The sequence below is a fragment of the Dromaius novaehollandiae genome, chromosome 7 (genome assembly GCF_036370855.1).
Source record: "Dromaius novaehollandiae isolate bDroNov1 chromosome 7, bDroNov1.hap1, whole genome shotgun sequence".
Taxonomy (NCBI): Eukaryota; Metazoa; Chordata; class Aves; order Casuariiformes; family Dromaiidae; genus Dromaius; species Dromaius novaehollandiae.
This window is the reverse complement of record NC_088104.1, coordinates 46,554,099-46,579,584: the sequence shown is the minus strand read 5'-3', so window position 1 is coordinate 46,579,584 and position 25,486 is coordinate 46,554,099. Positions and strand designations below refer to the sequence as shown.

At 41.0% G+C, this 25,486-nt stretch overlaps 2 protein-coding genes across 7 annotated transcripts in view; one reads left to right on the top strand and one right to left on the bottom strand.

Moving 5' to 3' along the window:
• The window catches only part of USP40 (ubiquitin specific peptidase 40), a 39,399-nt gene extending 22,771 nt beyond the window's left edge, over nt 1-16,628 (bottom strand). The window contains exons 1-12 of one of the 6 annotated variants that reach the window (XM_064515472.1): nt 16,557-16,628; nt 13,143-13,359; nt 12,577-12,644; nt 11,438-11,551; nt 10,639-10,803; nt 9,905-10,051; nt 5,678-5,821; nt 4,616-4,744; nt 3,743-3,844; nt 3,277-3,384; nt 1,205-1,529; nt 621-702 (exon numbers count right to left, since the gene is read on the bottom strand). In XM_064515472.1, coding sequence (XP_064371542.1) covers nt 621-702; nt 1,205-1,529; nt 3,277-3,384; nt 3,743-3,844; nt 4,616-4,744; nt 5,678-5,821; nt 9,905-10,051; nt 10,639-10,803; nt 11,438-11,551; nt 12,577-12,644; nt 13,143-13,341 — 1,583 coding nt within the window. In that variant the 5' untranslated portion in view covers nt 13,342-13,359; nt 16,557-16,628. The other 5 variants (XM_026105983.2, XM_026105981.2, XM_064515474.1 and 2 more) reach the window with 5 other exon arrangements.
• Nucleotides 16,629-19,723: 3,095 nt separating this feature from the next.
• Nucleotides 19,724-25,486, top strand: part of LOC112986625 (UDP-glucuronosyltransferase 1A1-like) — a 37,967-nt gene continuing 32,204 nt past the window's right edge. The window contains exon 1 of the mRNA XM_026106000.2: nt 19,724-20,640. Coding sequence (XP_025961785.1) covers nt 19,786-20,640 — 855 coding nt within the window. The 5' untranslated portion in view covers nt 19,724-19,785. The remainder of the gene's footprint in view (nt 20,641-25,486) is intronic.

The window sequence follows — 25,486 nt, the reverse complement described above, 5'->3', positions numbered from 1 at the left end:
CCAGTCCTATTAGCAAGATGCTAAATGTAGTAGCAAAGATGAGATTTAAAAATAAAAGAGTGAAATTTGCACAGTACATAGGTAGCACAGAAAATATCTGTGTCTTTCGTGTGTCTACATTTTGACACCATAACTGAAATTCTCACTCATCATCAGGTCTGCATGGTTCTCACCACAAAGAAAAGTTTCACCCAACCTGAATACCACTAACTCTTTCCCCCACGTTTCTGGCAAAGGAGACCATTTACCTGTTGTTTCATGGTTAGGGCAAATCACTTTCCCTTCCCCCAGTGGAAAATCCTTCTATAAAGATTATTAAGATAACATTCTCCTTCCAGAACTGCACTGATTTTCATGCAAATCTGGTACAATTTGAGGCTGTAAGGTTTGCTCTGAAGTTCTGGAAAATGCCTAAGTAGGCCATGAGCTGTCAGGTAGGGGTCCAGCATACGACAGTATCAGGACATACAAGTTGTATCCCTTGATTAACCTCTGACACTGAGTCATTCTAGTATCTGACCTCTTCATCTACTAAATGACTTCCTTCCGTTTGAAATCTCTTTAGAGATCTGTAGATTAAGAATGCTGTTTAGGAGATTAGCACAGTTATATTAATATACCTCTTTTTTTGCAGCTCAGCATTAGCAGCATTCATTTCATTCAAAAGGTGTTCAGGAATTCGGTATCTTGGATTTCCTCGAGCTGGAACAAGTAATATAGGTTAGTTTAGTCTCAGCTGCATAAAATGTTTTGGCAAAGAAGAGAAGTGATCAAGATGAGACACTACAGTATGGTGACTTTGAAAATTCTGAGCAATAACATTACATCTTTTTGCAATACAGAGGATAAACGGCATGATGATACAAAACGAACAAGTTCTTTAACTTCTTTTCACGTTCCCATCAATTTTTCCTTAAGGAAAATGGAGACATGAATGCTATCAGCAACAATTTTATTTGTTCCAGTAGATGTTTTGCTAGTATTTGAGAAGAGTATTGGAAAAAAGTCTGTGTCACCTATAGACAGTTAACTGTGCACTGCCTTTGTAGAGGTAAGCTCTTTATTTCTAGTTAACCTCTTCTTCACTGAGCACGAGACAGACAGCTATATCATCAACACTTGGAAAGGACAGAAATGCCCAACTGCCTTTATAGACACTTATTTTCGAGGATGAAGACAGAAGATCAAGATAACCTTTTTGTACCTTCTGGGGGTCTTTTCAATTGAGATTTTCGATAAAACAGCATGTAGGCACTCTCTTTACCCTGAAATTGTTTCTCAATATCCTTCTCCTTAATCGGCTGGACTTTTGAATCATTCAGATCAAACCAATGGCAACCAGCAGAGCTGTCCCTTAGCGTTGCAGATGTTTTTTCTAAATTCCACTGGACATCATTCTTCTGAGGAGGGCTTTGCAGAACTTGTCCTTGAGAATCTGACTTAAATGGAAGCTTATGATACTTCTCCTTAAGACCAACCTTATTTTCATCAGGACTGAACTGAAATATCTGGGGATGATTCTGCAAATACTGAAAGGAAAGCAAGTACAAGATGAAGAAACAGCTTTTTAGAACTGGAAAATATCCAGCATTAAACATAAGAGACTGCGTTAGCTACCTCACCTGATTTGTCCTCAAATTTGCACATAAACCTGAGCCCTTCCAACTTCTGTGTCTTTGGAAAACTTGCTTTTATGATTCTTCCTCATGTATTTCCTTAATTTTACACAGAAAAATGTCATTCCTTCCCCCCCGCCAACTTCTCTGCCTGTTATTTTTCATATGCAATTTCAGGTTTTGCTTCCTGTATAACTTCAAACTAACATGCAGGAAACAGTGAAAGTATTGTTTTTGACCTACATGCATCACTAAGAATTAAATCAGACTATGTTCTGAATTTCAAGGATGTTGGCTCACTTGAGACACTGGATTCCTTTTAAAACCCTTCTCAGAAGTGCACACTTTCTGCTCTCTGAAAGGAAACATAGGAAAGAGATGCTCTGCAGGCAACCAAAAAGCTTCTACTTTATTAGACACACACAAGAGTACCAACCCCAGCTAGCTTAGCCCTCTAATCCTCTGCTCCCCACTCTCCACATTTACCAAACAGGCATCTTAGGTTAACTTCTGGTCTGCTGAGTCGTACCTCAAACAGATCTGAAGTCAGCTAAATTAACACTACCCAATGTGGCATTTAAAGAACTTAAAATCTACTCTCAGTTTCTCCCAGCTTATCCATTCTGATCTCTACCTTCACTTTAGCACCATGCAGACACTTCAAACTGGATTTGTGCCCACATTATACAAAACACAAAATTGTGGCTCTTGTCAAAAAAAACAAAACAAACAAACAAACATACCCACAAAAAACTGAACTTCAGTTTTAATCATAATCAAAAACTCATTTGATACTTAAAAAACAAAACCACCTACAGTCTTATTCCAATAAGCAAAACTTTGCATTGATCAATGTGCTTTTGGTGTAGATCTATCACTTAAAAAAAAGTGGGCTTTGGTTATGTTCACATTAGCATGCAAACTTTTAACCTGCTTGCAACTTTTTTCTAAACCACTTCCCCGTCAAAGTCAGAAAAGCAACTACCTCTGCAGAAGACTATGTTTAGATTTCACAGCTACTTTAAAGTAACTACAGTGTGAAAACTGCTTTGCTAACCATATTGAAAAAACAGTCATACATCAACTTTCCACATATCCATAACACAAATGCCAGAGTATTTTCCTGAAAGCATCAGAAAATACAATAACCAATTGGACAAGCACAAGATTTTACTTGACATGTTCATTTTTGGACACATCTGAAACTACCAAAACTGGCATTTGGATTCAAACGTTCATTTCTGTCATGACTGCGAAGAGGTACTGCACTATTTCTTTACTTCTCATCAGTATTTCTATGTTCAATGCCTTTGCAACTTCATCTATGGACACAAAAAAAAAAGGTTTAGTTGATAAATTTAATTCTTTCTTAGGCCAAACACTGTGGCTAGAAAAAAAATACAAGCTTTCAGGCAGACAACCCCTTGAGGATCTTGTCCCTGTTCCCCAATCTGTATCTTCCAGCCTAATGATAAATGCTAATTTATGTTACAAACCTTGCCTCTCTCATATATGCAGTATCTTGCTAGTCAAATTGTCAGTGCTTTCAATTACCATCCTACCGATTGTTCTACAGGAATACAAATATAAAGTTATCTTAGTAGTAAAAACAAACTAACATCCTTGTAATAGATTTAAGAAAAACATACAGGTAGGTTACCTTTCGTAACGCCCCGTATTGTTTTCGGTATTTCTTGTTCCAGGACATCCCTTTTTTCTCCAATAATTTCTGCCCTAATTGATCCACGGGCATTTGTTTAGATTCTTCCTACAGAGACAGAGAAATTAAAAACTAGGATAATGAAGAGGAAGGCTACAAATGTCAAGAGATCAACTGCAAAGAATCCAACTCTGAAGTGCAAAAATCATTCCTGTTTGTTAATATGCCAATGTAACATCACTTTTTGCAACAGCTTAGCTAAGCAACTTAAGAAATACTCAAGAAATGGCCATTTTTGGTAGAAACAAGACATTTTAAGTATTAAAGTCAACTTAAGTTTTATATGCTTCAAACAAGTCCAGAAGAATTCTGTACTCTTGACCTGCCCACTCCTGCATACTTCAACCCCTTCTAGCTAACTTCACTAACACCAAAATCAAAGCAATAAACTCTTTACATACCATACCTCTGATAAAATCCCTTTCAACACTGCCAGTGGATTTTCTACTTCTTTGGCATTTTCTGTATCTCTTAAAACTTTATCTTCAACCATATTACCCTCTTCTTCCTGTATAAGAAAAACAGTAGGATTCTCAAATACTGTTGTTTCAAACACAACTAGCAGTTTTCTGTTATAGTCTGCACTAACATTAGCATGTGCAATTCAGAAATGTGAAGAAAATCCTCAAAGCAAATGTTGTACAGCAAGCTGTGCATAACATTTCATGCAGGTGGTTCCTGCAGCCTCTTTACGTGGGTATTTGGAAGCCAGATGGAAGCACCCGGTTCATCATACAGCACACAACAGCTGACCAAGATTCACTCACCCCTTTCAATGAAAGGGTTCAAGCAGCTTGCAGTCAGATGACTGGAGCACCTGTACTCTCGCTGTCTGACTCTTTGTGCGTTCATCATATGCTAGTGGAGAAGACTCTTATAGTACAGTCACATGACAGGGGATAGCTGCCTGACCACCGTGAGGATGTGCGTGGCAGAAAGCCGGCTATCGAACAGACAAGTTCTTCTGATAAGCTGCCTCTACCACCTACTACAGACTGGATATTGTCATAAAAAATACCTACTATCAATTTCCTCCAGTGGAAAAGGCATTTGTTTTATTTACAAACAGCTAACCTGTGTCACCCATAAAAATGACTATGTTAGTCTTGAGCAAAGATATTATGTCATATGGGAAAAAAGAGAGCCCAATAATGTGAGCTAGTCTGGCAGATTGGCAAGCTAAAATTGGCCAAGAAATCTTAATACTCTCCACCAGTTCTTAATACTTCTTTGAAAAATGAGACATATCAAGCAGGAAAAATAAGCTTTTATGACTTACTTGTAACTGCCAGTTCCCTAATTCATCCACATCTCTGATATAAACATGATAGTGTCCTCCATAGCAGCCACCTTTGTGTATAATAACAGAGAAGAGCTCATACATATACTCTGAATCATCCAATTCAGTCTTTAAAAAATAACAATAACAACAAAAAAGGAGATTAGTAAAAATCAGTAAGTCTTTCACACAAGGAGAGTTTTACACCAACAGCATAGCTTCTGGCATTTCTCTCTGTGTGTTTGCATGCATGGAAGTTAAAGTGGGAACACTAGCATGGACCAAAAGCAAAGCGCGGATGAAGGCATGGGCTTATTAAGCAGCTTTTTAAGCATGATTTTGATCAACATTGGAAATTCATATATTCCAAAATAACAAAATATTTATTCAACTAATAGAAGAGCCCAATCTGTTCGTTCATAAGTATCTTATTTTGTTTAAAAGAGTAGAGAAAACAAGCAATGTATTTATTTACACAAATCAGCTGGAAAAAAGGCTTCCTCAAATGCAAACACTGAGAGATTTACAAGATTGCATTGGAACATTTCAATAAGAAAAATTCCCTTTTCAGTAACAGTGTGTCTATTAAGTATATTCTTTACTTTAAGGATCAAAATTGGCATCAGGCAATGGCATAGTTCAGTTAATAATCAAAACATACATACAGGAACACAAAGACAGATTCCTAAAGAAAATGAAATAGCCACAGGCGTATACAATATACACAGTTAAATTTATGGCATTATCAGACAAGGCCAATAAAAAATAAATTTAATTTCAATTTTTAGAGGATAAATATTTTTTTCAAGCAAATGTTAAATTAAGTTTTAGGTCCTTATTGCCCTCTTCCTCCTTGTATAGCTACAAGGTATTGCCAACTCTGTTAAAAAGCAATCTTTTGGAAACATTTTAGAAAAACATAGGAATTAAGGACAGAGGAGAATCCCAGATGTTTGTCCAATACCTTGCTTGGACAAAATGCAAAATGAAAGATAGCTTGTCCTTAAGGTATCCAATCTTTGCCAAGTATATAGGAACTTGAACAAATGTAACAATACAAACCTGCTCACAAAAAGGCCTCAGATTTATCTGGATAGGGAATGTATAGCAACTAGTTTCCTTGTAGCGTTCACACTTCTCAAAGTCAAAGTTAAATCTCAGGAGAGAAATGGTGAGAAAGGGAGGCAACTTACGTAGCTTAGCCGACTGTAAAACGATAAAAAAAAAAAGAAGTTATAAGCACACAATTATAAAGAATAGTGTTTCCGCCACTCTATGGTCAACCGGTCAAACTAATATGGTATTTTCTAGGAAAGCTTTGTTGTAACCAGGCAGGCATGATTAAAAATGCCTTTCTTAACTCTCAATTCCCCTACCAACTAGCCTTCCTTCTACAGGAAAGAAAAGACGACATTGCTGAAATTCCAGGCAGCAATTGTTTCCTTGATTCTTTGTAAGAGGATTTTCTTAAATTTTATATTATGAAGCAACTGCCTTCATACCTCTGGGGTTACATTTACCCACAAAGTCAGGCTATACAGCATTTTCACAGTAACTTTGCTCTTGGTCCCTTGTACAGCATCTGCCATCACGAGTCCTGCAGATCCTGGCACCCCAGTATAAAGTACATGCACTCAACTCCTGCTGAATGGCACATGCTAAAGGAAGACAGCAACCCAGCTTCATGGTGGCTTTACCATTCCCAGATAAACAGTGGGGCACTGAAATCAGCACCTGGGATAGGGCCCCCCCCCCCCCCCGAGAAAAACAGAGAATAGCAGCTATGAATGAAGCTCAACTTTGCAACCAAAGTGCTTGCTCCTACTGCAAGGAGAAGACTGCACTGAGGCTGTCTCCTCCACTGGCCCCTCCTGCCCCCCCCCTTCCAGGCACAGCACTGTACTCCACCCGAGGTTTGTTTCAGTGTCCTTTGGGAGCATTATGGTTTCTCGGGGTGACACCACCAAGCACAGGTCAGGATTCATACAGGTAGTGTGGTTGCAAATGCAGAGGTCTGAAATGATCTTATCTGTGATATAACTATGTCTGACAGATGTATACTCTCCAGAGAAGAGATCACTCTCACATTTATTTTGCAGCCTGCTGTTGAGTGACAGACTGTTGGGCTGCTTCAGCATATAACAGAAATGCTCTGAAGAATATCACCAGAATACTAGTGGCTTCTTGGTTAACATCTTCATGGCTGCTTGGAGAAAAGGGTCTTGATTAAGGTCTGTGGGTGACGATAAATAAGCAAGATGTCATGCCTGATGGGGAAGAGTTGGTGTATCCTGGAAGAGCTGCAGATAGCCAGACAACACCCAAGCAAGGATTGAAGTCTCCCTCATTTATGGGAGAGATGACCTTCAAGGGAGGAAAGCCAACCTAATCTAATTCATTAAGGTAGAACACACATTGAGATGTAACAACTTGGCATGGGTGTGCACACCAGGAACACTACTGCAAAGTGAAACCAGCTCTCCTCTGAATATAAGAGCAGATTCAATGACCGTGCTCTTGAGCCTTTCCAATGTCTCCATAAAACTGTCCATTTGCAGAGCCAGAACAGAGCATAACACGAACACACCTGTAATTTAAAAAAACTCCTAGAATTAGGCATTTCATGTGTATCCATTGTGAAGACCACTTTGCAGAGCTTAGTGGCACGAAGGATTTTGCATGCTCTTCCAACTTCAGAGTAATAATCAGACCGTGTGATTTTAATTTGATAAAGCTGTTGATTTCTTCAACTACTAGTTTCTTCAACAGTCAGGACAAAAGAAGGTAGAAAAAAAATCACATCCAAAGCTCCACAAAATACTAGAGGGAGGGAATGGCTTGTATAGATATGGGCCAGGCTGATCACAGACCACCTTTCCCTTTGAAAGAAGCTAGGTGTGCATAGATGTTCATGATGTTATACAACTTCCTTCATAAAGCTGGAACCAACCCTGGAGTGAACGAACTTGCACCTCGCTTGCTATCAGTGCCGACTCTCACGGCAATCATGCTGGGATCATGCTCATCGTGCCTGTGGGATCACAGAGCCAAAGGCGGCAGCCATGCTGTCATCAATTCCGTCCTTCCTGCTGCAGCCTTGAAGCACAGCCCCTCTCACCTGACCTTGTCCTCTCCTCTCCCTGGCCTTCCCCAGCTATCTAACTTCTTACCCACATTCAAAGTTCCCACTGCTGTCCTGTGTGGATGACCAAGTTTGAGAGGTGAGCAACCGTACTCTGCACGCCCTTGAACATAGCAAAGTTTAACTTGTAAAAAACTGTTGCCAGATAACCAGGCCAACTGAGAACTGGCAAGGGCTCATGAACTCCTCCGAGGTATACCTGATGTGCCCTGAGCTTGCCTTTTCACTATCTCCCTTCCACATCACAAGACTTGCACTACGCTCACCCTGATTTAAAAAGCAATCATGTGAGCATGTCAAAGAGCACTGCTGTGGACTGGGCAGAACATTTCACTGGCACTGTGTGTTAACGGCTGCCTATATCACTTTACTCTTAACAGAAAATGGTTGGAATAACAAGGAAAAAAAATCTTTTTATCAAGAATTTTTAATATCAAAAATTAGCACAGAAGCCAAAGAGTACTTTGTATCATTCTGGAAAAAAAAGAATTTAAAGATATTTTCACGTACAACTCTAGCACAGCTTTTACCAGACTGTGCTTCCTTGGCTCTAGCCAAGGGGACAGAAGACAAGATACATCAAAAGAAAAGTCTTAACAAATCTGATTAATGTGTTGAGGAAACCGCTCCAAACTACTGTGAATCAACATACAGGAACAAGCAGTCAGCACAATGATAGTGTAGGGTGCACTAGCAGACAGGCTGTAACCAAAGTTACCAGCCATGCCACCATTTAAAAAAAACAGCTAAGGGTCACGGGCACAACTCTCCTTGCAGATTCACAATTCAGACACTTGTTGACATGGGTATCAAGCCTCGTGGCTTTAGCAATAATGCTGGGCCACGCATCACTGGGAATGAAACAGAAATGCCAGGGAGGTGTGACTGTACATATCCCTCACTCTTACAGCTTTCCCAAGGTACTTAGGGGTCAAGGCAGGGAACTGGGCCAGGTGGAAGAGTGCTCCAGTCTGGATGTCCCTGCACTCCTGAGGACCACTCTCAGTAAACATCACAGGCTTAACAGCTACGGTTCTCAGTCAAATGCTGAAGAAGTACAATGACTCTGCAAGGGAAAGAGTCATTACATTTGGCCTTCAGATAACTGAGAAAATCAATCCCTCCTGGTTCTCAGCCATAGCTGAGCACAGATCAAAACAGTAAATCATTAACTAGAAGATAATGGCAAAGCAGGACAACCCTGCAGATAAATCAGTAGGCTTCCTTCAAATGCATCTTCTAGCTTCAGTCTGAAGACGACGACTTTTTTCACATTCAGTATCCTGACCACAGGAAAATGACTTCTGCATGGATTTTTCTCCTCCTCATTCCTGGCCTTTCAGATGAAGGGAAATTAGTGGTGCCCACAGATGGGAGCTACTGGCTTAGCATGTGGCAAGTAGTGCAGACACTCACTCAGGGAGGATATGAAGCAGTGGTGGTAGTTATACAAGTAAGCTGGTAGATGGGAATGACACAAGCATACACCACAAAAACATACCCAGTGTCCTAGATATTATAAGAGCTGGATGGTTCCTTTCATAAATGTACTCTTACTTGCCTGAAAGGTCTACCTTCCCCACTGAATGCTCTAACACTATATAACAGCTCTATAGCCATTTTCTATATGTTATTTTCCTCACTGTAAGCCTCTTCAGCAATAGGGAAATGATACAGTACCCAAATCAACAGATCCCATTTCTGTGCAGAATGACAGTTGGTAACTACTTCTTACTCTCATTCACCTTCCTCATGAGAGGAGTTTCATGTGGTTTCCTCTGTTACATGGATCAACTTACTGCCTTTCTCTGCGCCCTCACTTACCTTTTAGTTTTAGGTCTGAAATGACCTAAACCAGGTGCATCAAAGGTATGAGAAAGAGGCAGTACTCTCATAGTAACTACATTCCATCCTATTTACTAGATTAAAGACTACAACATTCAAGTCAGGAAATGAGTCACATTAGCTTTATTTGACATGGTTACTGAGGTTTAAAAAGCAGGGCAGTTTTTGGCACCCTCTTATTATAATCTGTCTGATTAAAGATATAGACTTTCTCATTTTGGGGGTAGCGGGTGGACACACCAACATAAGCTGAGTCCCTAACTGTTACCAAACTGAATACCGGGAATCACCAAATACATTACCTTTGAGGCTTCAACGAGTTTATCACAGGCTCCACATCGATACAAGTTATCATTTTCAAAATATTCTTCTTCCACATACATGTTCCACAGGGCCTCCTCCAAGCCAGCTACACCTTTTACTGCCACTGTTAAGTCTAAGAAATCTTCCTATGCAGAAGAACAACAACAAAAATAAGTATTAAGTGATGTAAATTTAGGGTACATCAGAAAGACACTGATCCCATTAACTGCAGCAGATGTGAACGCTCATTTTGCTTTCACTGTTGACAAGCCAAAACATATATCCACAGAATAGGATTCAAATCACTTCAATTTTCTTACTTAAGCAAGAATTTCTTTTTTTAGTTAGAAAGAGCAGAGGAAAAAAAGGTGAAAGATGTATTTTACTGTTGTTACCTCACTGCTCATCTCTGCTAAATGCATCTACTAAAGGCAACACTTGGCAACTCGGAAGATGCAATAATGCTTTCTCCCCTGCCCATGAGTCACATCACACATCCTGATGTAGGTGGTTTAGAAAATGCCAGCCAAGATTTGCCAAAGTCATGCATAACTTCTATATCTTTATAAGTTTGCACTGCCCTACCCATACATGCTACGTAGCTTCAACAGACCACCAGTGACACGCAAAAAGATTTTTTTTTTTTATAGGAGGTAAATAACAAATAAACAACCCCACCACACTTAAACCAACAGGCTGAATAGCTTCTAGAAAAAAAACAAAGTGACTTTACCTGTCTCTCACTGACATTCTTGCATTCTTTACAAACAATCTGATTGACAACAATCCCATGGTATAACTGATTAATAATGTCATGACCTGAAGTCCCAACAAGGGACGTTTCCAAAGCACTGAACAGAATCCGATTTAATTCCTGCACATCATGCTGCCTCATTTCCTGCATGATAAAAAACAAACTTGAAAAAGAAGTGCCATCTGCTTTGCTTATTTTTCTGCCTAACCTCTTAAAAAAACATACATTAGTATGGCAAAGAGAGCTGCCTCAATGATTACTCAAGTAATTACTACTGTTAGAGACATGTACTATTATTTGCTCCCGAGTATTTACTGCTTTGAGACACCATTCACTATTATTTGTCATTCTTAATTTAGTTACGTCTCTTCTGCTACAAGTACATAAAATGTAATCCCCATAAGACAAGTATCTGGCTATGCTCCCATTAAACCCTAACATGAGCTACACAAGTCACTTCAGGTAATAATCTAATTATTTAAAGGATAAGAGCCCTAATAACTGTTGGAAAAGTGTCCCTGCAAAACATAAAGGAAAAGCTACTAACATCGTATCTAAAGGAACAACTTTTTTCTGTTGTTCACTGGAAACAACTGGCACGTACTTCATGCGGAGGCGCAAACTAAACAGTAAGAGTTGACTCAATTAAAAGCTACCTCCACAACTCAAAATAGGGTAAGCCTTTTTTAAAAGTGATATACTTCCCCCAGTGAGGAAAATACTTTCTCCAGTGAGGAAAAAGTTTATCAATGATGGCATCGGAGATGGGGATTTGTACCTCATTGCTATTCCACCCAAAGCTCTCAGTAAGGTCTGTTGTAGATGCTGCCTGCTGGTCTAAAAGCAGTAGCTGAGCAAATAACCGTTGAAGCTGTAATGGAATTATTCGAACCTAAGTGTAAAAAAACCAAAATATACCCATCAGACTAGAAAGACGCATTAAACCAATCATTTAAATAAAATGAAACATAATTTAATACAGAAATTACAATAAACGACCACTGTCTATGGCTTTTATAATATAGTTTATTCAACTACCAGCTCTATAAAACATCAAGCAAGCCCGGTTTCCAAAATCTAGGATGTCTCACCTAGTTAACTACGTATAGTCAAGGAACATAAGTTCTGCTATAAAGCAAAACTATATGGATTAAAATTAAACCACCACCATAGTATAGAAGTACAACTCTTTTATATTTTTCATAATGCTAAACCCTAAGAATTTACCCACAAGACATTAAGACATACAGAAATATCAGGATCTATCCCTTGTTTGGAAAAGGTGATGGGGTAGGAGGAGATGGGAGGGAGGAGGGTTAACGTCAACAAGTTCGATCAGCTGCCTATTTTCATCTTTGATTTACAAAGAAAAACAATTTCCCAAGCAGCCAATTTTAGCTCTTGGGTTAAAGTGACAAAGAATGAAATTCCGTAGTCAACATGAATAAACACTTCTTAAACAAAGATTAAACTCCAATCCCGTGATATCTTGTGCGTGGGTGGGTGCGTGGGCAGGCGGGCTGCTAAACCTTCAAAGAGCCTCACCGCACGCAACCAGGCTGCCACATATTTAGTGTTTTTACTGATAACAAATAAGCCACAGTGCTATAGCTTTAATTACAGCAGAGAAAAAAAAATAGAAAAGCACTGTGCAGACTTTGGGTTTGTTCCTACAACATGTGAAGGCAAAAGGACCTTGGCTACCAAATTCAGCAGGAAGAGGCTCAACGTATTTCTACAGCAAAAGCTATAGCACTGAAAGCTTACATCTATGTACAAAATGAAACATCTGCCAACCAAACTTTTTTTCAGTATAAATGTTAGATTTTTATTCTCATGAGAAGTTTCATGTGAAGCAAAACAACATTCTTCTGAATCAACATACAGCAGTGACTAATTAAACAAAATTTTAAACACCTTTGCATCCGGTTTACTGATATCATCCAGAGTCCCAAGTTCTTCAGGTCCTAGAGAGAACAGTGCCTCTGCAATTAAAAATAAAAATGCCTTTAAAAGATTTTTTTTTAAAAAAATGTCTTCTCTTTAAGGATTTATTTTACTGTAGCAGTCACACATGCTTTTTGACAAACTAAGATATTAAACAACATTTCTGAACATCATTTATGCCATACAACTGGTTCAAACTAAACAATGCAGTATAAATAAGCATCAAGGTTTTTAGACGGCAAAATATTTACTTTTCCAGGAATTTTAATGATTGCATTTAAAAGTGAATGACACATTATGGACAGCAATAATCTCTTTTATTTATGCAAGGGTTAGCCTGTCTACCTGTGAGAAAGTTAAATGTTTACAATAATCACGCTTTGTGCAGAAGTGACAAAACTAATTTTATAGACTAACAGTTCTGTGTATTCTATACTTATTTCAAATGAATTGAAATAAACCACTCAGGAAAAGGATTTGTGATGTTTTTTAATATCAATTCCAAGATTATTTTAAGAAGTTTTTGAATACAGTACCTCTAAATTCAGGTGTGAAAAGCAGAGTCTGTAAAAGGGAATTGAGGTAGCAGGTCCCACCCTGATTTTTGATACCACTTAGGCTGGTGAACTCCCTTGGACCTGGAGGCTCAGTATCTCTGTGCTTTGACTTCTTCCCTTTTCCAGATTGATTGTTTGAAATAAAGGAAAAATCTTCTTCAAATAAGTCCCCAAACATTGTGAAGACAAAACAGTCCTTTAAAAAATACAAAATCATCTATTACTACAAAAAAATGCAATTGGAGCTGTGCTCAAGAAAAACCTCAAAGATAGCCTTTTAGCCCTGAATGAAGAATTTTCTTATACCTTGTCTAATTCTATTCTGCTTATTCAAATAATAAATATACAGAAGCATGCAATAACGTAACAAAAAAAGCGAGTTAAAAGCGATGTTGTCTTAGTGCAGGTTGGAATAAAGACCTTTAACTAAAATCCTCTACATCACATTTCAGTTTTGCGTGCATCAGCAAAAAAAACACATACCAAAATAAACAGGTCCTTCTAAAACCTTGTACTTAACTAACGCTCAGGTTGCCTGCTTCCCTGCAGGAAAGGTATGCAAAGAGGCCGCCAAAACTGACCAGAATGCCTGCACTGTGTCTGAACAAATTCATGTGCCCCAATAACCTGTCTCTAGTATTAGTCAATTCAGATAGGTAGAGCTTAAGAAACAGGCAAAAATACAGTGCCATTGTACCAAAGTATTCTTTCTGCTTCCAGACATTTGAGAAGCAGAAACTCAATGCCCACAAACTGATTCTTCTTCCATGATTTTTTTTCAGTCCTTTTTGGAAGCCATATGATCTTTTAGCAGTTAGTTCCCTTTCAATTTTTTAGTGCTTGTCACCTGATAATTTCATTTGCTATTCCATAGTTTGTGTATTAGAAATGAGTAATCAATAAATTATACTGACACAGTAAGTAATCACCTTCTTTCTAAATGTAATTTTACAGATCTTAATTATATTCCACTCATCTTTTTTCCAGGCAAAAGACTCAACATCAAGGTATCCATTCCTACAACTGAAACTGTACCTTTTGATTATCCTTAATCAACTTTACCTTCTCGAAACCCCTTAAATTTTTCCTATACACTTTTCTGAGATGAGGACCACATCTGCATAAAATGTTAAAGATGCACGCAAACCACAGACCACTACCACTAAATAATGTTCTGTTCTGTTCTATTCTCTTTTTATACAACTGCTGAGCATGAAATTTCCTTTTCTAAATTAAAAGTTTATTACTTTCCCAAATCCATCCCAAACTAAACTATATATATATAGTTTAAATATACGTGTGTGTGCGTGTGTGTGTGCGTGTGTGTGTAATGTTGTGTCTCTTTATACTCCCCTACACCAAATATCATCTGCTATTGTACCATTCAACCATTCATTAGCATGAAGGCTATAAAACTCCACTGCTGGCACTTGCTTAAAAGCAAAATTAATCACTTTAGCATGCACTGCTTTTTCCCGATAGTTTATGGTATGCTGAAAACACAGGCCCTAGCAAAGATACAAAGAAACTTGCACTCGCTTCCCACTATGAGAGCTGACCTTCTGTTTTCTATCTTTTACCTATTTATTTAATCAAGCAAAGAATTTCTTCTTCTCCTGTGTCAGCTTAATTTCTTTAAGAGTCCACAGTGACAAAACTTGTTGAAGACTTTTTAAAATCCAAATATAGCTGATAGCTCCCATTCAACCCATTGATAGTTCTCCAAGTATCTCCTAAATCTTTTTTAAAATAGCATTGCCACACTTTCTATTTATAAAACAGCAAAAACACATTTTAGCCCTAACTGCTTTACAGTTAGCAACTCTGAGCAATGTAGCAATGTTCAATCTATTTGTTCTATAACTCTTCTTCACCACTTCATACAAGGCGTATCCCTGTATATACCTCCACAAAATAAAATTATGTGGTTGGAATCCCTTCTTAACGAACATAGATGGGGCAAAAGATAAATTTAGTTTTTTTGCACTAATCTTATCTTCTCTGAATGCAGCTGCTATACCTTGATCACCTATAAAATCTCACAGGGTACCGTCAGGACAGAATTGCTAGTTTTAGCATCCTTTCCAATCTGTGCCTCAAACTTCATTTATTTTTCAGTTAGGCCTGTTGTACTTCAGCATTTAACTATACAAAGATTATGACCCATTCTATGTTCCTCATCTGAATACACAACATCAGGGTGCCCTCTCTTGCTCCTAATAGGCTCCCTCACCACAAAAAACTGTATATCTAGAAGGCAAGGACTGCCTTACTGACAGCCCACAGTACCATCCACCACTCCTGAGAAGCACTTGAGCAGGATAGTCCCAAATCCTCCCTCACAGCTCACTTCGGGATCCTCAAGGCACTCCTGCTAGCAACTGCCTTCCACTAAAACAATAATAATAATAACAGAAGTTAGAAAGGACCTTTAGAGGTTCCAACACCCTCTCAAACCAGGGTCAGCTTAGCTCACATTGCTTAAGGCCTTGTCCAGCCAAACCTGAAACAGCTCCAGGAAAGGAGATCCCCAAATTCCTCTAAGCCTCTATTCCAGTGTTTCACCACACTCCAAGTGAAAATGTATTTCTTATCTCTAATGGGAACTTCCATGCTGCAACTTGCATCTGGCACCTCCCATCCTATCCGTGTGCATCGGCAAGAAGAATCAGGCTCCATCTATACCCTCCCACCAGGTAGCTGCAGACAGCAGTAGGGTCTCCCTTTCACTTTCCCTTCTGCAGGCCAAACAAAGCCGGTTCCCTCAGTCTCTTCCCACTCGGCATGGGCTCCAGCCCCGACCATCTCAGTGGCCTCCACCGGGCTCTCTCCAGTACACCCGGGTCTCTCTTGCACTGCTGAGCCCCCGACTGGGCCCAGTGCCACGATGCGGTCTCATCAGTATCGAAGAGAAGACAACAGTCACTGCCCTCGGCCCTCGCCGCCGCAGCGCAGGGCCTGGCGAGACCGGCGGAGGCGAGACACTGTCCCCCGCCGGCCCCGACGCGGCGGAAGACCCTCACGCTGCCGTCGCCCGCCCCGACTCACCGCTTAGTGCTGGCACACGGAGCCAGGCCACCACCCGCCGCCACAGCCCCACGACCCTGCCGCCCCCTCCGCCATGTTTGTTTTGGCGTCGCGCAAAGCACGCTGGGACGTGGGGGCCGCTCGCTACCCCGGGACTATCCCCCCCCCACACACACACACCACACACAATGCACCGGACCAAGCCTCGGAGAGAGGACAGTGGTATCCCCTCAGCCCTCTCCCCTCCTTTCCCCAGGCTATAATTTGAAGCGCGTTTTTTAGCAGGGCTGGGAAAGAGCTACCCCACGCGCGATGCAACATGAACCGAAACAACGGCCGACAAAGCGGCCCCCGGTCCCGCACGACCTGCTGGGAGCTGTAGTGCGGCGCGGGGGAGCGTCACCGGAGGGACGGCAGGGACGCGCATTGCCCGCTGGGAGCGGACGCCTCCCCGCAAGGCCTTCTGGGGGCTGTAGTTTCCTGCCGGCCGCCGGGCGGGGTGTCGGCGGGCCTTCCACAGGCCGGGGGGAAGCCTCCCTGCCGCTCGGGCGGACCGAGTGTTGCCCGGGAGACGCGGCTGGCCCCTCTCTCCGCACTGGTTACAGCCCCATGGCAGCCTGGCTCTCCCTGCCCGTGGGGCAGCCCACAGCACCCCAGCACTGGCAATCCCGCACTGGTCGCCACCCCCGTGACCAGGCGGGGGGCCTGGAGAATGTCCTCAGCGTCACTCCGCCACGAGGCAAGGGGCCTGGAGGACATCCTCAGAGTCACCTCTGCGACCCACCCGAGGGCCTGGGGGACGTCCTCAGTGTGACATACCAGCCATGGCTGCCCAGCCCGCTGCAGCTCGCCTCAGCCATGCTACCTGAGTAAGCCCAGGCATGCCTGAGAGCATTTTGGAAGAGGTGATGCAGGACGGCGTCAGCTACGGATGTGGCCTCTGCTTAGAGGCCACGAGGCCATTCCCAGTGAGGACAAATTAAAGCACGTGCTCTCAGCGCCTGCTGAATGGCGGGCACTGCTGGAGGAGAGCAACCAAGCTGCATGGTGACCCAAATCACTCAGGACAGCACTGGGGATAGCCCCACTGAAGCAATCAAAAAAAAAAAAAAAAAAAGTAGCTATAAATGAAGCTCAAGCTACAACCCTTGTAGCCCAAGTGCTTGCCTCTGCTTCAAGAAGACTTTACTGAAATTGGAGCTGTTTGTTCACTGGCCCCTCCTGGTCATCCCCTCCAGGCACAGCACTGCCCTACAACTGAGGTTTGTTTCATGACCCCTTAGGAGCCTTCCAGCTCCTTCTCTGGGGCCGTATGGCCCCATCAGACATAGGTCAGGGCTTGTACTACCACTGCAATTTCAAATACCAGATAAGCCTGACAACTAGTCAGAGAAGATCAGTTTTCTCTTTGAAAGAAGTCAGGTGTGCATAGAAGTTCACAATGTTATACAACTTCCTTCATAAAGCTGGAACCAACCCTGGAGTGAACGAACTTGCACCTCGCTTGCTATCAGTGCCGACTCTCACGGCAATCATGCTGGGATCATGCTCATCGTGCCTGTGGGATCACAGAGCCAAAGGCGGCAGCCATGCTGTCATCAATTCCGTCCTTCCTGCTGCAGCCTTGAAGCACAGCTCCTCTCACCTGACTTTGTCCTCTCCTCTCCCTGGCCTTCCCCAGCTATCTAACTTCTTACCCACATTCAAAGTTCCCACTGCTGTCCTGTGTGGATGACCAAGTTTGAGAGGTGAGCAACGGTACTCTGCACACCCTTGAACACAGCAAAGTTTAACTTGTAAAAAGCTTTTGCCAGATAACCAGGCCAACTGAGAACTGGCAAGGGTTCATAAACTCCTCTAAGGTACTGATATACTTGATTACTGATATACTTGATGTGCCCTGAGCTTGCCTTTTCACTGCCTCCTTTCCTCATTAAGCATGCTGCAAGATTGGAACTACACTCACCCTGATTTAAAAAACAACCATGTGAGCATGCCAAAGAGCACTGTTGTGAACTGGGCAGAACATTTCACTGGCACCGTGTGTTAAAAGCTGTCTCCTTACCCTTTTCAGCAAATGGAGGGTACCATTACAAAAAAAAAAAAAGCACTCTTTTCATGAGAAAGTGTTTGTTAAATTGATCTTTTTCTCCAATGATAATTTTTCACTGCCCTTTTTCATTCTGGAAGTAATAAAATACTTTAGTTGCCACTCATCTTTTTTCTTACAGTTGATAATAACATAAAGAATTCTGAGAGTGTTTTTTTCACTTTTACCTCAGAGCTTCCTGTCCCTACTCTGAAGCTCAAAGATTTTGTTTTCTGAAATTATCACATGCGTGAAAGAAAAAACAAGCTTCATCCTTCTGTGACTTCCTCAGTAGTTTCTCTACATATGGAAAAAGTTACAAACTTTGGCAAGGTGGGAAAAAGAAATTTTTAAAAAGTATGGGAAAACATGCAGAAAAAAGTCATAATTAATTTTGTTGCATTGATAGTTGTATGGAACGGAAATGCAAGGCTGTATCTCAGATGTGCCCCTATGGGACAGAGGCTGCATGGCTCTGAATATCCTGTGCTTCATTATTTTTCCATGTCACAGTGCTTTTAGGCATCACTGATAACCTCAAAAGCAATGCTGTGAAGCTGATTGTTCTCCACAGCACTGTTTCAGTAGATTCCCAGTGTAGTCATGTGCAAATCCACAGTCATGCTGAAGCTGCTCTTTAGCAGATGATCATGTCCTATACCTGGCCCCAAGTCAGAGTGGGACTAGTCCTGAAAACACATTTGGTTCCTATCTTATGTTTGGCCTCTGCCTGATGTATAGGCAAAGGGTTTTCAATTTCCTCAGAAAAGCCTGGGAGTCAGAGCCCTTCCCTAGACTGTGCAAAAAACATATTACTGTTCCAAAGCAAGGACTTAGGCTCCAGCTTCACAGATCTCTTTCCTCTGTTGCCAGGTCAGTCTCTCTAAAAGTCTCTTCTTAGTGCTGTTGTACTCTGTAGGGTTACTCTGATTCCTGCTACCTCGGAAGACTGCTGGTCCACTGCTCTTTTGCCTTGATCTGAGTTTCTCCTGTTCTGTCTTCAGAGAATTCATCTAAACATCCGTGTCTATGAAATTTTTCAAGGCTGTTTTCATTTGTTACTGTGTTTCTGGGGTAGCTCTCCCTAGACTTGTCTTCCTTGGCCCTGGCCAAGGGGAAAGACAAGACTGTTAGGGAAACTGTTCAATCCAATGTCCTTAACAGGGTTCAACTCTAGGTTTCCGCAGACACATCAAGGATCAAACGAAAAGTCCTAATGAATCTGATTAACATGTTGGGGAGACAGTTCTCAACTGAACACTGGAGAACTCCAGTGACTCAGCAAAGGAAAAGGTCATTACATTTGGCCTTCAGATAACTGAGAAAATCAATCCCTCCTGGTTCTCAGCCATAGCTGAGCACAGATCAAAACAGTAAATCATTAACTAGAAGATAATGACAAAGCAGGACAACCCTGCAAATAAGTCAGTTGGCTTCCTTCAGAAACATCTAGCTTCCGTCTGAAGGAGAAGGCATTTTCACATTCAGTATTCTGACCACAGGAAAATGACTTTTTGGCTTTGCTCTCAGCTTGCTGCCTGGATTTTTCTCCTCCTAATTCCTGGCCTTTCAGATGGAGGGAAACTACTGGTGGTGCCCATGGATGGAAGCCACTGGCTTAGCATGCGTCAAGTAGTGGAAAAGCTCACAGAGAGAGGACATGAAGTGGTGGTGATTATACCAGAAGTAAGCTGGCAGATGGGAGTGACACAGGCATACACTGTGAAAGCATACCCTGTGTCTTACACACTAGAAGAACTGGATGGTGCCTTTCATCAATATGTTCTTTCTCACTTGAAGGGTCTGCCTTTCCCACAGAATGTTCTAACCCAATATAACAACTCTATAGCTGTTTTCAATATATTTTTTTCTCACTGTAAGGGCCTGTTCAGCAGCAAGGAAATGATGCAGTACTTGAATCAAAGTGACTTTGATGCTCTCCTAACAGATCCTGTTTCTATATGTGGAGCAACAGTTGCTAATTATTTTTCACTCCCCTTCATCTTCTTCATGAGAGGATTTCCTTGTGGTTTGCACTATACAGCAACTCAGTGCCCAAACCCTGTGTCATATGTCCCAAGACTATTTACATTCAACTCAGACCGCATGACTTTTTTCCAGAGAGTGGAAAACGCACTGGTTGCATTCCTGGAGCTTTGGTACTGTAACGGTTTCTATGAGGATGCGATAAAGTTTTCCTCTGAAGTTCTTCAAAGAGATGTATCCCTGCTAGACCTTCTGAGCTCTGCTTCCATTTGGCTGCTGAGATTTGACTATGTGTTTGAATACGTCAGACCAGTGATGCCCAATATGATCTTTGTTGGAGGCATAAACTGTGTTCAGAAGAAACCGCTGTCAAAGGTATGTTCTTTTTCTCTAGATTATGCATTTTCCAATGAAATATGATTACATGTTTTATAGAGATTTAGTGCTGTTGGAATTTCTTTTACTGATTTAATGCAACTATTTTTTGGCAGATGGTTTCCGCAGGCTGACACTGAATTGTCTTGTATTATGACCGTTGATGAATTATGATTGTTTTATGACTGTTGATGAATTATGAATGATGACTGTTACCTGAATTAATAAGGATTTGCTGACAAGTCCAATGAAAATGCTATTTTATCTGATAATTACAAATTACTGTCCTCAATGAATGTATAGTATTCACTGACCAGATGCAGTTTCGATTTCATTTTCATGGATTCTGGCATACATTTCTTTTCTTTTTCTTGACTAAAAATCAAAAGACCATGCTCTGAGAATTTTTTTTGTTTTAAACTCTAGGCTCAACAAAGTCAGTTAATTTGCTTTGGTTGTATTTTCGTGACATACGGTTTCCTAACTGGCTGGCCGTGTGAATGTATTTCTGTTTGTAGGTTATGGCGAAGCCTAAATTTCAAGCTGAAATGGAAAGAATTAATCTGAAATAGTATATTTTGAGAAAGACACATAAGCAAAACTCAGATATGATTTCATTTCTATTTCTTGACAGTTACTCTTAATACAATTGTTCTCACGGATTTTTTAAAATAATCTAGAAATTTAATTCGATTTTGATAGTTATCATAAAGCGTGTAAAACAATTAATAGCACTGAACAATTCTTTCTGGGCACAAAGCAGGACACACATTTCTTTTCTGTGAAATTACTCCCTCCCTTTTGAGTTTTGATCATACCTATCGACTTGCACTACAGTGTCTTTGGAGCTGAATTTTTTTTCTTCCTTCTTTCATGTTTCTTTTATACTCTTTGAGGGGCTTATGCAGAGTCCACTGAAATTCTTTCAGGCGAATAAAGAGTAAGTTGACTGCAGACATTGGCAGATTAGAGAGAATGGCACTTTGTAGTTTGAGATTTAAGAGTTATCATAGCACATTCTTGCTAGTTGCAGGACAGAAGTCATTGCCTTTATATCCTGAAGGTGTCAGAGTGGCATACATTTTCTATCTTGCTACTTACTAAAGGGGCAGAAGCATCCTGCACTCATTTTATACCTGATTTCTCCTGTCTTCACACTGTCGTTTGGTAGAAATCACACATTCTAAATCTTGGAAAACCTAGTGTATCCCATCTTCAGTCTGGCTTTTCCTATTTAGTTCTTTGTCATGACTGTATTTTCTGCAGAGATAATTTCTCCTATTTCACTCTGAACAGTGCCCAGCAACAAGGCAATAATTTAGTACATGTATTTCAGTGTAAACAAATGCAAACTGAGTCACATGGGGGAAAACATCTACCTATCCATACACAGCTGTAAGTTCGGAGTTGATCATTACCATTCAGGAATATGATTTTGTGATAAGAATAGATAGTTCTTTGAAGCTCAGTAGGCCATTGCTCAAGAGACAAAAGAAAACAAAAAGTTGGGATGGCTACAAAAGGGGAAGAGAACGAAACAGAAAAGGTCTTTAAGCCACTAGATGAGTGCATGGTATACCTTCATACTGACTATTTTCTGATCCCTTATCTCAGAAATAATTAGGTAGAACTAAAAAGTATGGAGGAAGGTGACAAGATTGATGAAAGGTATGGAAAACATCTGTATTGGGAACAACAAAATAGATATATAGAACAAAAGTGCCTGAAACTGTGAATGACATGGGGAAGATGAATAAAGAATGTCTCTTCTAGGGCAAGAACTAAGAGTTGCTGGGAAAAACTACCAGGTAATGATTTAATTTCAAAGCAAAGAGAGGAAGGCAATTCTTCCTCCAGTGTGTACATGAATTCTGGAACACCTTGCAAGTGGCTGTTATAGATGCAAAGAAATTACAGGAGTTCAAAAAGTGAGTGGACAGATTCATGAAGACTGCATCAAAGGATATTAAACAGAAAGACACAGGGTTTGGTTCACAAGCTCCATGAGCCACTTATTGCTGGAGGCTGGGAGGGTATTCTGAATGCATATAATTACCACTGCTTTCTTATAACCTTCTTCAGTGTTCCTCTAACATCTGGTGTCAAGGTTACTAGGTAAGACCACTGTTCAATCTTATTCAGTATGGCTATTCTTTTTAAAACTGGTGAGGAGGCAAGAGCCCTCAGGTGACCCAGGGCTTACATGGAAGGGAAGCGACTGTGGCATTGGAATCCAAGGCAAAAATATCCAGATGATGCAAACATCGTACATTTCCCCTAGGGCCTTGTTCCCTCATAGAGGTGACTGTGGTGAGTGCTACCTATTTAATTCATCACTTACTGAACTGAACTCAGAAGTGGGAAATTCATTTTGGGTACCAAACTGAAAGCCAACATATGCTTTGGATAATCATTTATTGCTTAATCATTTACCTGATTAAGCAATAAGCTTGGCACTGTGTCCAAACGTCTCCTGCTAACTACCAATTATAAAGAAACCAATGTTGTGAATGATTAATTGGTTTACACTGATCAGATCCGCTCCTAAGCTTCCTTCCTTGAAGAGTTTTCTTCAGGATATTCTTTGGGGTTTCCTACAGTCCTAGAAAACAATGGTTAACCTAATTCTTCATTAGCTCACTACACGGATGCTTTTCAGGATGTTCCTTGACATTTAAGATGGTGGGAAACTTCTAGTACTGTCTAAGGATGAAAGCCACTGGCTTATCAAGTGGCAGGTAACAGAGAAGCTCAGGCAGAACGATCACAAAGTGACCGCTGACATACCAGCTGACATGACTGCTGACATACCAGCACTGAGGATGTAGATGACATACTCTGGAAACATATCCAGTGTTTTTACAAGAGAAGAGCTGGACAGGTGAACTTTAATGTACACCTGTAAGGCCCTGTGGTCACAACCTTTCCCACTTAATGCTCTAGCAATATATAACAGCTTAGTAGAACACGGCCAGTGTGATATTTTCTCATTGCAAGAGTATGTTCAGCAACAAGGAACTGATGCAGCATCTCATTAACAGTTACTTTCATGCTCTCCTTTGATGCTCCTGTGTGGAGCAACAGTTACTAATTATGCTAGACCCTCATCCAGACCCTTTGGGAGAGGATCTCCAAGTGGTTTACACCAGGAAACAGCTCTAGGAATTGTTTTGTCAGCTCTGGTGGGCTGCAACTGTAATGCTCCTTTCTTTTTTTTATGCAGGAGAATCATTAGATACATAGGTTGGTGGAGCCAAGGGAAGGAAGTTGGTGCTTGGCAAGCCATCCCTTTAGCAAATCCAAGCATTCCTGAGCAGTCTTGTAGTCAGAGAGGAGTGGCATAGTAGCAGCCACTGTCACAAGCCTGCCTGTAAGTGGCCCAGCAAGCAGTCCCTGAACTAGGAGGTTCCATATCTTGCAGTGATCCTGGAGGTGAGGAAGCAGGTATGTTCAGGATTTCAGCACTCCCAAGTTTGCTGCATCTGCAGTCAAACTCTTTGTGACTGGACATGTGTTATGGAAGATAATCCAAGAATCCAGAGTGAGGGCAGTAATAGTCACAGCTCCCTCACTTCCATGCGCTGTCTCTCTCTCAGTGCTTCTTCTCAGTGCTTCTGTACTTTCTGTAAATAACCGCTTGTTGACTGGGATAGGGGCACAGACCTCCTACCTCCCTGGCAATTCTTCTGACCACTGGGAAATATCGTTTCTCTCTCTCTAGGTCAAAAATACATTTTCAATTTTTATAACAGATTGAGAAGTATTTCTATAAATAAGCAAAATTCACAACAAGAAAGAACAGTCTGGTGCTGAAAACCTTGATGATTAAGGCACACCTGGAGTGTAGCTTTAAATTCCTTTTCTAAGTCAATAGAGCAGAGATTCAAAATGGGGTTTATTTTCTCTCAGAAGAATAGTTTAAGCCACAGACCATTCTGTTACAACACTTTACCTGGTTTTCCACAGGCAGAAAAAGCAAGTTTTGTCATCTGATTCCAGAATAGGGCTCCTTTCTGCCACATCTGACATTTCCTTGTGGAGTACATGCTGGACCTGAAGGCATCATGGTGCTGAGGGGCTAATTCTTTTGCAGACCTAAGGATACATGTCTTCTCCTGGGAATTAAATCTCAGGTTCCCTGACCCTCCAGGGCCTTGAGCATTATCCATAGTAGCCTCCTGCACTCTCATCTACGAGGGAATGGAAGAACCTTTACCCAGACGCATGCCACCACGGGACTCGGCCTGGGGGGAACACAAACTACACTTATTCATTAACTGAGATAACTGCACGGGCTGCCTCAGCCTGGATTTGCCATAGTCCTGCACTTTGGGTAGCCATCTGCCTCAGTACCAGTTACATACTCATTAACAGCCCCAATGTGTCTGGAGGTTTAATACAAGGCTCACAGAAATCAGACACAGTATCTTGACTAAATTAGCTATTCAAGGCTGCAGAGGTTCCGTGCCAGCCTCGCCCTCTATTGACTCCAGAAATACCCGAAGACTGGCACTGTATGTGTTCCCTCATTAGGGAGACATTGCAGATGCACTTGAACTGTGAGCCCCCATCTTTAACCGAAGTTGATACAAAGCTGTTTTTTTCAGACAGTTCATAAAGAAAGTTCATATGATTTGAACACAGCAAAGTTAAAAATGTGAGGTATAGCGACCTTTCAAAGAAGTTCTTTTTTTTTTTTTTTTTTTTTTTAATACAAAGCACCAATTACTCATGTAAACAATTAGGTAACTTAACAGAGAGCATTAAAACAAAACCTGAAACATCAGTGATTTAAGTAGGTGTTTCCTTAAGTAAAGAAGTATAATTGAATAAAAGCCCTGTGGTT